At 46.4% G+C, this 13,125-nt stretch overlaps 1 protein-coding gene across 2 annotated transcripts in view; it reads left to right on the forward strand.

Annotated features, from left to right (window-relative positions):
* stm (starmaker) overlaps positions 1–2,834 on the forward strand; it is a 12,178-nt gene extending 9,344 nt beyond the window's left edge. For both annotated transcript variants that reach the window (XM_041053565.1, XM_041053566.1), the window contains 4 exons: positions 759–1,421; positions 1,820–1,876; positions 2,110–2,157; positions 2,409–2,834. In XM_041053565.1, the coding sequence (XP_040909499.1) occupies positions 759–1,421; positions 1,820–1,876; positions 2,110–2,120 (731 nt within the window). In that variant the 3' untranslated portion in view covers positions 2,121–2,157; positions 2,409–2,834. The remainder of the gene's footprint in view (positions 1–758; positions 1,422–1,819; positions 1,877–2,109; positions 2,158–2,408) is intronic.
* The last annotated feature ends 10,291 nt before the right edge of the window (positions 2,835–13,125 follow it).

The raw sequence follows: 13,125 nt of genomic DNA on the forward strand, positions 1-13,125 counted from the left end.
TGGCTGAAAACAGAAGAAAACTTTAGTTTCAATAAAGTAAAACAGCAACAAAACCTGCAGCCTGATGAAAGGAGCTGCTCTGTTTTAGCTTCAGCAACAAGGTATGAACAGAAACAGGTCGTCCTGATGTTAAACAGAGTCAAACCGTTCAGATCAGGGCGTAGTTCTCAGACAGCGTCAGGTGGATTCAGGATTTCATTATGGAGAAGCTACTATTCCTACTTCTACTACTAGTAACAGTAACAGTGGTATAGCTACTGAGAGTCCTGAGAGTACTGTGAGTACTGTGAGTACTCTCAGGTCTCTCAGGTCTCTCAGGACTCTCAGGTCTCTCAGGTCTCTCAGGACTCTCAGGTCTCTCAGGTCTCTCAGGATTCTCAGGTCTCTCAGGTCTCTCAGGACTCTCAGGTCTCTCAGGTCTCTCAGGTCTCTCAGGTCTCTCAGCAGCTCCTCCATCAGACTTAAAGTCTTTTCCAAGTGAAAAAATCATGATGCGTGATTTTATTTTTTAATAAACTTTGAGAAGCAAATTTACAGAAAAGGAAAATGTTTGTCAGGAGCCAGTTTCTGTTTCTCTGCAGAAAATATCCAACGATTTTCTTTGCAATTGTTAAGTTAAGATTATGTTACAACCTGGCGTTCAGTTGTCATGTTAGCTGCACAGTGATTGGCTGTGTCTGTGTGATCACTTCCTGTTTGTGTAAAGACTGGTCACAGATTCACATAATAACACAGTGTGGAACGTGTTTAATCCTCAGACGCCGAGGACACTGCTGCCGAGGAGGAAACTGACGTCATCGCCACTGATGACAACAGCGACGCTGACTCGACTGAAAACTCCAACGCTGATGATGTGTCTGACGCTGAGTCTGATGCTGACGCTGGCGCCGACACAGATGTGACCACAGCAGAAAACGACGACAAGACCGACGACGACAAGACCGACGACGACAAGACCGACGACGATGGCGACGATGTCTCTGACGCTGAAAGCGAGACAGACACTGAGGCGACCGTGGCAGACAAGGACAACATCCAAACCGATGATGACAGCATAGCTCTGAAGGACTTAGCAGAGGGCGGGGAGGCAGGGAGCGAGGAGCCAGAAGAGGAGGAGGTAGAGAAGGAGGAGGGGGAGGAAGTACAAAGTGATATGTCAGAGGAGGAGGAAGCAGAAGAGGGCGAGCAGGAAGTGACCCCAGAGGACGACAAGAGCGAGTGGAATAAAGATGGCATGACCGAGGACAAAGAGGACAGTGAGATGAGTCAGGCTGACGAGAGTAACGTGGACAGCAACGCTGACAGCGACATGCCGGACGCCGAGGTCACAGAGGACGATGAGATGAACTCGGACGATTCTGCAACGTTGGACACTGAGGAACCTGAGGAGCAGAGTCCAGAAACTCTGGACTCTACGGAAGGTAAACTGGGACTAAACCAGTAATGGACAGGATTCCGGCACTGGTCAGGGACAGAAAGTACTGAAGGACACTTCAGAATGCAGATGGTGAAAAGTTGAGAAAAAGAATGTGATTGGATGAAAGAATTTAAGGATCCAGATTTTATGAGTCAGAAAAAAGAAGAATTCAGAGTCAGAAGAAACGGACACGTCAAAATAATCAAGAAAAAAAACTCAAGATCAAAATTACACGTTTAAAAGTCAAGATGAATAAAATAAAAGCCAAAGTAAAGAATTCAGAGAAGATGAAGAACGTAAAATCAAACGTGATGAATCAGGAGTTTGAATTCATCAGAACATGAATGAATGAGCTCACACTTCCTTCACATTAATGAGTTTTCATCTCACTTCCTGTTGCAGCTACACCTGCCGACCAACCAGACCAGCCTGATGACTCCACCCCTGCCACCACAAAGGGTAAAGGTCACACCCCACTGTGACATCACACCGCCTCATGGCCAATCACAGTTCAGTTCCCGTTGTAGTTTTCTGAAACAAAATCAGTATCACAGAGTTTCGGTTGGAGGTGAAAGGTGTGGATCCCGTTCCCTGAGTAGTTACACTTCCTACCTTCCTTACCTTCCTACCTACCTTCCTTACTTTCCTTCCTACCTTTCTTACCTTCCTAAACCTGTCTGTTCTTCTTTCAGCTGCGGTTTAGACGCTCGGCCTGAGACGTGGAAGCTCAGCGATTCCAGGTATCATCACACACAACTTCAAACTTTGTTCCTGTTTTGCTTTCAGGAAACACAGAGACAAAAAGAGGGCGTAGTAATGTGACGGAGGTCACCGATGTTCAGACGTCAGTGTGACGTCTGTCCGTCCGTCAGCGGCTGAACGAGACGACGTCACAAAGATTTAGAACAAAAGTCTCTGCAGCTTTGGACTCGACCGTCAGACGTGAGCTCACTTTAACCAGATGATGTGTTTCTGTGTTTTCTCCGGTCAGAGCCAAGGCCACCGCAACCTCCACACCAGTCGCCATGACAACAACAACAACAAGCTAAACTGCAAACAAGCTTCAGCTTTCTGTTCGTTTCTCTCCTCCACTTGTTTCTCATCGGTTCTGTTTTTTTTCCTTTTTAACTTTTCGTCAGTGATGAAGACGAATCAGAAACCCGTCTGCCACCAGTCGACTGTCCTTTAACCTGTCTCACTCTCTGCCTGTCTGTCTGCCTTCAGTCTAATGCAGAAACATTAAAAAGCTGCTGATCTCAGATCTGCGCCGTGTCTGTGTCCACACATGAACGTGTACATACAGTCCATCGTTTACTTTACAAACATTAGTTCATATTTTTAAAACAAAGTGACGTCACAGATCGATCATCTGTTCACAGAAGGAACTGCTAATAAAGTTTGAGCTGTCAGAAACTCACCACTGCTGCTGCTGCTTTCTTTTAGTTCAACATCAGTGTGTGCGTGTGCGTGTGTGTGTGTGTGTGTGTGTGTGTCTGTGTGTGTGTGTGTGTGTGTGTGTGTGTGTGTGTGTGTGTGTGTGTGTGTGTGTGTGTGTGTGTCTATGTGTGCGTGCGTGCGTGTGTGTGAGTGTGTTTCCTTCATTGTTTAATTCACTGAATAGAAAAAAATAAGCTGCTGCTTTTATCTCTGGTCTCATCAGCCTCAGTCACATTCACCCATTCACACACTCACTCATTCATGCAGTGCTCTATCTAACACACACACTGACGGACACATTGGGTTCAGCATCATGTGAACGGGAGGAGCTGAGGATCGAACCACCGACTGTCTGGAGGATTGTTCATCCTGCTGTAAGAGTACAACACACACACACACAGTGACACACACACACAGTGACACACAGAGACAGGTGATGATGCCAAACTTCCTCAGCTTCCTCAGGAAGGACAGACGCTGCTGGGCAGGCGTTACTTTTCCTGTTTGACCACAAACATTTTCCGTCACAACGACTCGAGCAAATAAAATAGGAATTGATTTGATGTGATTAATTCTGACAAAGGTCCAGGAAGCGTCACTGAAACATGACTATCTCACGCCAGTGACATGTTTTCCTGTACATTCACGAGCAGCGATCATTTCTCTTTACTGGAAACCACCGGGAGCCAGACGCACCACATTCCTGAAGCTGCATCGTTCCAATCAGCTACTGCTCGTCCACATTCCTGCAGCGTGTTTGTTCAACAAGCAACAGCACGAATAACACACCAACACCTGCATCAGCTGATTTACTGCACCAATGTTTGACCTGTGTCCTCTCTGTTCCGTTGTCCTGTGCCTGTCTCTCTCTGGTCTCTCTGTCTCTGTGACTGTCTGCAGGCTCTGTCTCTGGCCTTGTTCATGTTCTATTTGCTGCATGTCCTTCTCCTCCTCTCCTCCATTCCCAGCTGTCCTATCTTCCTCCTCTTCCTCCTCTCACCCAGCCCGGCCCGGCCCGGCCCTCAGCAGGAGGATCCCCCATATGAGCCGGGTTCACAGGGAGCTGTGTCTGCTGATCTGGGGTCAGACTCTGGCTCTCTGACTGTGGAGGAGCTGGATAAATAAAACTGAACTGAACTGAGGATTTGTGGAAGCTGGACGTTGTGGACGTTGTGTGTTTCATGCTCAGGGATGAGATCCAGACTTTTCCATTATCAGTCAACCTATTGTCCTTGTGCAGAGTCAGTGCAGCATGAAGACCTGTGGACGTTGACGTTCTGTGGGGGGAGATCACCTGAGGCTGATCACAGGGGTGTTGGAGGGAAAGGCTCACGTTACCTGGTGCAGGTTGTTGGTGTGGAAGACTGATGAAGTTTCTCTGAAACACACACACAGACACACACACAGACACACACAGACACGCACGCACACACACACACAGACACACACACACAACCTCCATCAACCAGTGAGGAAACAAACACTGTTTATCAGGCAGGAAGTAACTGCCCCCCCCCCCCCCCCCCGTGTGTGTGTGTGTAAAATAAAAAACTTTGTTCGGGTGAGTTTCACAGGGAAGCAGCTGATAGGTCAGCAGTATGTGTGAGAAGAGATTTATCTTTACCTGAGACACACACACCTGAGCAGAGGAGGGGGCGTGGCCTCAGCTCATGATGCCGTTCGGATTTTTGAATGATGTAATAACTCGGTTTGTCCAGCTCTGACTCGTCCTGTGGACACTGATCGGTGGAGGTGGAGGCTGAACAGGGACACATGATGTCCTTGTCCCTGTCCATCAGTCCTCGGGCGCAGACCTCACTGTCTCAGTCTGGGAGCATCGTGGACATTCTCCCGTTTGAAGACTGTTGCATGTTACATATTTAGCTCATGTCTGTGGAGGTTTTCTCTGTGTCCCTGGACTTTCTGGAGTCTCACTGGGTTTGTGTTCCTGGACTGTCCCACAGATCTCAGTTACAGTCCCCCATCAGGATCAAAGGTCCAGGTGAGCTCAGTCATTCAGAACCAAGCTGGACCAGACTATACCTTAAAGTGCCCTTAATCCCTCATCTGGACCTGATCCCAGAGTCCAGACCGGCTCCAGCTCGGTTCTGGTTTCAGGACGTCCTGCTACAGATGGATGCTGACTCATGTTCTGCCCTGATTCCCACAGACAGCAGGAACTCACTTCAAAATAAAAGCACAGAAGGTCAGCAGGTTTTAAACTGGAAGGACACGTTGTCAGTTGTTCACTGTTTGAAACAAACACTTTAACACGAGCAGAGTGAAACTGTGACAAACACAAACAAACAAACAAACACAACAGTGGCTTTGTGTGGTGGGACACAGACGTAACGTTGGTCGCTGTCTCAGCATCGTCTGCAGTGACTGTGTTTAATGTCCCACTCTGCTTCAGATCCATGTTGGATCCATATTCTCTGCAGACTGTGATGAAACAGCTGTTTGCTCCTGTGCTCTGTTTCCTATCACACCTGTAACCTGCTGAGCACAGTGTCCACTAACTGTCCTGGGATCTGAATGCTGTCCCTCTAACATCGTCCACTTCCTGTTTGTATCATGTCCTATGTGCTGCATGTCCTTCTCCTCCTCTCCTCCATTCCCAGCTGTCCTATCTTCCTCATCTTCCTCCTCTCACCCAGCCCGGCCCTCAGCAGGAGGGTCCCACATATGAGTCAGGTTCACAGGGAGCTGTGTCTGCTGATCTGGGGTCAGACTCTGGAGCTGTGTAAATAACACTGAACTGAACTGATGCACAATGACAAATGAAATATAATGATGTGACAACACACACTGACTCACAACAACACACACTGACTCACAACATGTTTCACAGATGTAGAAGTTTAACAGACATTTTCATTCGTGTTTTTCTGTCGTCTCAGCGGAGCAGGGATCCACCTCCTGCAGCTCTGAGGACATTTTAGCAGCTGCTCGGCTTTTTTCATTTTGATTTGTTGTAATGTTTTTAATGAAGCTCGGTTCCTGCCACCATACCCTGCTGGACAACCCTGCTGGACGCGTCCTCTGTCAGGTTGGTTGGTAAGTAAGTACGAGCAGACTCTAAATGTCTTGGTCCAGATGTGCAGTGACCGAGCTGACGATGAGCTCTGTGGAAACCTTTGACTTCCTGTCGTCAGCACTGCTGCTCACCTGTGTCAGGTCCTGGAACATGAGACGAACACAGTGGACCACACTCAGAACATCACCTGTGTTGTCCATTGTCTTCCTGCAGAAAACAGAATGAAAGGCAGCTTCAGAGAAGAGAGGGGGATGAGGTGGAGGAGGGGAAGGCGGAGGTCATGGATGTAGTTCAGAGGAATGTTGGCAGCTTCCTCTCTGCAGCTCTGTATCACGTCCATAAAGCGTCCTTTCTATACATCCTCAGACACAGAGCTGCAGCTGTGGCGCTTCACTGAGCTGAAACGGGACGAAAAAGCTTTTCATCCTGAAACTGAATCAGCTTCACTTCTTTCTGCACCAGGTTCACACACCTACACCCCCACACCTGACCCCATCCCACCTGACCCCCCCCCATCAGCCACTGCCAGAGCCTGGTTGAATTATTAGTTTTATTTGGTTCGACTCTCCTGTTGTTCAGTAGTTTGCTGAGTTGTTCTGCATTTCCTGTTCTATTTTGAAGCCCTGTGCCTTGTGTATCTGTTCACAGTCTACTTCCTGTCTTTGTCGCGTTTCCCGCCTTATCGTCTGCACTGATGTGAATCACCTGTTGCCATTTACCAGGTGTGTCTGAGCTCTGAGTTTCCTCCATGTTCATGATGTTTGCGTGTTCTCCTCCACACGCTCAGGACACGCTCCTGTTCATGTGTTCATTCAGTGTAAAAACAAACTAAACAGACAACTGGTGACAAATTAATGTCTGTGTGTGTGTGTGTGTTTGTGTATGTGTATCTGTGTGTGTTTGTGTATCTGTCTGTGTGTGTGTGTCTGTGTGCGTGTGTGTTTGTGTGTGTGTGTGTAGAAGCAAACTCTCGTGTTTCTGTCAAACAATAAGAGTCTGTTTTATCTAAGAACTTAATTGTAACTGAAACTTGAGAAGGAGTGTGTGTGTGTGTGTGTGTTGTGTGTTGATCAGCAGGTTAGCTGTGCCCTCCTCTGGCTGACAGGTAGATGATGTCAGTCGTACCTGGTGCAAACGGTGGACGACAGTTCAGTTACTTATCATGAGTCATGTGATTGTCGTGGTGCAGTTTTCCTGTTTGTGTTGTTATTTTTGTTGTTGTTGTGGGAAACATCTCAGCTGCTCTGATTGTCAGCTTGTTTGTCTGAGACCTGTCACATCTGGAACCGTCCTCTGGGTCGGATGTTATAAATCCAGATGTGCCTCCTGCTGTTACAGCTGATCAGAACCTGAACTTGCTGCTGTTCAGATTATTTCACCTGTTTCAAAATAGGAATGTAAACAAAGTGTTACCTTGAGGGAGAGGTTGGCCCCGCCCCTGCCAGCTGACTGGGTGGACAAAGCTGAACAACACTGAACTGTGTACGAATCCAACGAGACGGGTCGGGTCACCACAGGAAGTGATTCATCTTCATCAGAATGAACGGGGAGGGGGCAGAGGTCTGCCTGCAGCTTCAGACAGGTCACCTGTCCAGGTGAACCCTGCCCCTCCCTCAGTGCATGCTGGGATACACCTGCTCAGGATGCTCGATGGATGGAAGTAACAGTTATACAGCAGAAGTGGTGGGTGGTGCATTTATTCAGTGTTGTGTGTAGCAGTAGGTGCAGTGGTGGGAGCAGTGTTTGCAGAAATGTCAGCAGTAGTATTGATAGTATTGGTAGTATTGATAGTAGTGGTAGTATTAGTAGTATGTTCAGCAGTAGTATGAGCAGCCCCTCCCCCTCCTCAGTGTGTATAAATATGAGTGTGTGAAGGAGGAGCTGCAGCTCTTCAGCTGCGTCTCTTTACTTCAACAGGAAAACTGTGAGACAGCAGCATGCTACCACCGTGAGTACCACCACCACCACCACTATTACTACTACTATTACTATTACTACCACTACTACTGCTACCACTGCTACTGCTATTAATCCTGCTGCTAATGATACTGCTAACACTGCTGGTACTGGGGTTAGTGGCTCCACATTCTGACTTGTGCAGATTATAAAGTGTTTTAATCATCAGTCTTCAGTGTGGTTCAACAGCACTGTGGTACTCTGCAGCTGCAGTAACAGTAACAGTAGTATTAATAGTAGTAATAGTAGTAATAGTATTAGTACTGTGGCTCTATATGTTTTTCTGAGCTGGCTGTTGTCACTTTGTGCTTTGTCCTGAATGGATGAGGATTTTCATTGAAATAGCTTTGATTGACAGGTTGTCTGTCCAATCAGCGTTCAGCTTCATTGTCATTCATTAAAACCTCGTGTCCAGGATGTGATCAGCTGGAGACACGAGACAATCAGAAATAACCAGTATTGATTATATTGACGAAAGCAGGAATCACCTGTTATTGATCGGTGGTGTTGACTGCTGCTGTATTACACACTGATCAGGACTGAAGGTGTGGGTATTGATTGGTAATGATTGGCCACTGATGAGGATTCACTTGTTCTGATTAGAGTTCATTTCTATTCATGGTCACTAACCAGTGACACTCTGGATTTCAGTATTGGTTAGTATTGATCAGTATGGATAGGTATTGATTACGGCAGTAATCTCCTCTGCCACGACAGAAACCTGCTGATAGTGTCGATGGTCGTGTTTCTGGCAGCGACTGTTTCTACGGCTCCTGTGGAGGGTAAAAATACCAACACACACATCTACACACATTTAGAGATGTTAAAGTTACTGATAAACACTTTACCTTTTATTTTATTTCTCGTTCTTTCCAGAGAAGGAGCGGGAGGAGGTGGAGATGGAGGCGACAGAGGAGGGGGAGGGGGAGCTGTCTGAGGAGGAGGAGGGTAGGTCTGCATGTGTGTGAGAAACCTGCTTTTATTTTGAAAAGGCAGATTCCTGACAGTTTCGATAAACTCATGAAGCGTAAAATCAGAATTTCTACTTTTGGCAAATGAAACTAATGAAAACTTGTTTTCAAACAAAGAAGGCGATTGGTTGATTGATTGATTGGTTGATTGGTTGGTTGAATGATTGGTTGATTGATTGTTTGGTTGATTGGTTGGTTGAATGATTGGTTGATTGGTTGGTTGATTGATTGATTGGTTGGTTAAGAGATGCACAGTCTGTTCTCACGTCATCAGTTGTTGGTGAAGCTAAATGATTAACTGATTAATTGATTATTCAGTCAACAGAAGACTCGGCACCAGTTTCAGTAACTGATCCTTATTTTTTGGACTGGACTGGACCTGGTTCCAGTCGCTTCGTTGGGTTTACTTTTTGTTTATCACAGTAAATGAATCTTTAGCTTTTGGAAAAAACAAAAGACATTTGAGGACATCTGAGGACATTTTCAGTGTTTTGTTTTTCAGGGTCAGTTAATCGAGACAGTAACAGACAAATCAGTGAGCGTGGCGTCCCATGGTCATCGTGTGTCATATGAATCAGCGCGTGACTGAACTGTTTGATGATACTTCGGTTTGATTCATGTCTTCACTGCGTCCAGGAAATGACCTCGTCCTGCACACGAGTGCGGTACAACGTTAAATGGTCTCAGTGAAACTCCCTCGCACTCTGAGACCCGCTGGGCTGAACCTGACCAGACGGACCACTGTGCAGGACTGGTTTATGATGATGTCAGCACGTGTCATCCAATCACAAACTGAGTTATTAGAATTTGACGAGACACACCCACAAGTACTTTTGACCATATTTGGAAGAACTGTCCCATCAGTCATTCTGATCAGGCTAATCCAGCCAAGTGCACATCTAAGAAACCAGACGTGTTATCAGGACATTTTACAGCCCGTGAGGTGGTGTACAGGTATCCCAGAATGCTTTGCTTGCCAACCAGCCATGATGGCGGAGATTTTGAGCCCAGCTCACGCCCACAGTTTCCTCCTCAGACCGCAGGAAGCAGCTTTTCCGATTTCTAATTTGTGTTCTGTGCATCCACGTGTTTGGAGTCTGACCAGCCTCAACCGCTAACTCCTGACTGAGCTTTCAGTCAGGCTCCATGGTCATCCTCTGTTGTCTGTAGCGTTTTTATATGTGACTGTGGCTGGTCTCAGATCAGCTCAGTGAGACGGCGGAGGCCTGACATAAACCCGGGCCCAGACTCTCTGACATGAGCTCTGTCAGCACTGACATGAGCTCTGGGCCCGGGTTTATGTCAGTGCTGATCATGTGACTGTAGCCTCCGTCTGTCTGTCACGTTACATACAAACAACATGATCGTGAGTTTGGGTCGGACACGGCTGACAGCTCGAGCCTGATGCCGCTCTGCTTCACTCACCCCAACACAATCCAAAACACACGGGAAGAAAGAAGAAGGATTTCACTTTGAGTGCAGCTGCTGCTCGCTGAAACAGGAGCGTAGCTTCGTTCAGGACTCACTCCGTCTGTGGGATGATGAACTGAATCATTCTGAGCCTTCGCAGGTGAAGTAAATGCAGGCGTAGGTTTGACAGATGCAGCTGTTTGTGTGTTTATGTCTGAGCTTCCAGAGAAATCACCGAAACCAGAACAAAGGACGTCACACAGATTAGTGTTATCACTTCAGAAATGAGACGTCAGCACATCACAACAACTGTTTACATTAATGTCATGAAATGAACTGAAAGTGCACAAACAGCAGGACAAAGCAGAGAGAGATCAGAAATCCAAAGAAAGTCTGAGACAAAACAGGAAAAACCAACAACAGGCCAGAGAAGAAAGAAAAGAAAGAGAAGAAAGAGAAGAAAGAAAACAAAGAAAACAAAGAAAACAAAGAGAAGAACGATGATCGGAAACGTCCCACAGCTCCGAGCTTCGTGTGAGAGGCCTCAGCTTTAAAACTGTTGTTAAAAATATTTTAATTAGAAAAATAAATGTCGGATGTTTTTTCTTTCCAGATGATGATGACTCCAAGAGTCAGGATAAGATTGAGGGTGAGAGGATGAAACACTCCTTTAACTTTCCAACATAAAGCTGCATAAACTCTGGGTGAAAAGCTCGTTAGTGAATGACGGAGCTGATTAAAGTCTCACGCTGTTCTGAGCGAAGGTCAGTGTCACGAACGCTGATGAAAACTGGGATTGGTCCAAAAATCTGTTAATTTGCTGGAAAGTGTTTGATCAGTTGATGGAAAGTGTTTGATGGTTTTGATTGTGACTGAAATCATCAGATAAACGCGTTGATTCTTCATCAGACGTTAACGACACTGATCCCTCACGACTCTGTTTTTAATCAACTCTGTTCACTTTGCTTCAGTTGGTGGAAACAGAAACTTTATTTGTCCTGAACACCTGATCCCTATCCTCCCCCTCCCTCTGCCCCGTCCTCCCCCTGTGGTCCCCCTGCTTCCCCCCATCCTCCCCCCTCTGACAGGAATTCTTGGCCTGCAGCAGACCACCACGGTGGCGTCCAGAGGTCCAGGTGAGCGAGTTTGTCAGTTCCTGTTTGGTCTCAGGTTTAATCCAGATTAACTGGCTGCTTCTCACACGAACCTGATCCGGTTTGATTCACTTGACACTGCAGCAGGACAGGATTAAAGCCACAGCGCCACCTGCTGAAACTGAAGACAAATCAAGTGTGGGCGTCCACTTCACACTCACTGCAGCGAAGAGAACAACAATAATGATGAAAGTTCACAAGTTTCACAAAGAAAACAAAACTTTGGAACCAGAAACTGAATCAGAGAAAAACAAAGTGAACGTTGGAAGCTGCTAAAATTCCTTTTCACTGTCGTAGAAACTCCAGCTGACTTTCTGTGGACGTCCACACTGATTCAGTTTGTGTAACTGTCTCTGAACCCTTTTGCTTATGTTTTGAACTTTTGGACTTTTAGACTCTTATTAAGTTTAAGTTTTGTTGCCTGGTGTATTTAAGTTTCGCCCTGTGTCCTTGTCAGTTCATCTGTGTCCATGCCCGAGTCTGTACCTGAGTCTGTCCTCCTTGCGTTCCTTCCCGTGCCTGTCCCTTACACTCTCCCACCTCATCAACGTACCTTGGTTTCGTGTTTTCCTGTAGGAACCTTTGTATTGTTGTGAGTTTGTTCCTGAGCAGATGATTCTTGGTTCTTTGACCTTCGTCCTCTGGCGTCTGACTCAAAAACATGCTTGGGTTAATTGGCTACTCTAAGTTGCCCGTAGGTGTGAGTGTGTGGTTGTTTGTCTTTGTGTGTCAGCCCTGCGATTGACTGGCGTCCAGTCCAGGGTGAACCCCGCCTCTTGCCCATAGTCAGCTGGGATAGGCTCCAGCTCCCCCCGTGACCCTGACTTTGAGTAATTGCATTTGCCCCTAACAGTAACTTTACTGAACATGAACAAGCTGAATCATTTGAATATGATACAGTCTGTTTTTGTCCGTCTGTGTGTTTGGATCTTCAGTTCTAATGTTCTTCTAATGTTCATTCTGACCACAGCTGTTAAAGCCACTAAAGAACCATAATTTGTCGTACGCTGACGTGAGATACGTGAAACTAACAAATGAAGTTTCATTTCTAATCAGATGTTTATTCTGATTTCGTTCAGTTTCCGTCGGTCAGTCGGCAGCAGGAGGGAGGAGTGATGGAGCAGCAGGAAGCTCTGCAGGTAAACAACAACAACAAGTTTTAGGTTCATTAAATCACAGCATGTGTTCTGTGTGTGTGTGCGTGTGTGTGTGTGTGTGTGTGTCTGTGTGTGTGTGTGTGTGTCTCTGTGTGTGTCTGTGTGTGTGTCTGTTTGTGCGTGTGTGTGTCTGTGTGTGCGTGTGTCCACAAGCTTCACACTGTTTCTTAGTTCTTCAGGTGGAATCATGTGACTCAGGATCATCGGTGTTTGTGTTGATGATTGTTCGCTGAGTTCGATCTTTCTGTGTTACAGGATCTTTCCGTGTTACTGGATTCGCTCGTCTTTCTTGTTGTTTAATTGGTTCTGATCTTCACTGTTTTGTGAAATGTGTCTTTGTCTCTGTCTCCATCAGGTGACGGAGGTTTTTCTTCTTCTCTGGACTCAGCAGGTAAATTTTAATGATGCATGTTTAATCATGTGATGAACTCAGTACATTTGTTGTCATTCACTCTGATGCTGAAACACATTGGAACATGAATGTTATGTTAAATGATGGACATCACGAAGACGTCACCGCATGGTTCAGGTGTTGGTTCATCAGCAGGTGAACGTCCGAGCGGCTCAGCGTCCACGTGACTGGAAT

The sequence above is a fragment of the Toxotes jaculatrix genome, chromosome 13 (genome assembly GCF_017976425.1).
Source record: "Toxotes jaculatrix isolate fToxJac2 chromosome 13, fToxJac2.pri, whole genome shotgun sequence".
Lineage (NCBI taxonomy): Eukaryota > Metazoa > Chordata > Actinopteri > Toxotidae > Toxotes > Toxotes jaculatrix.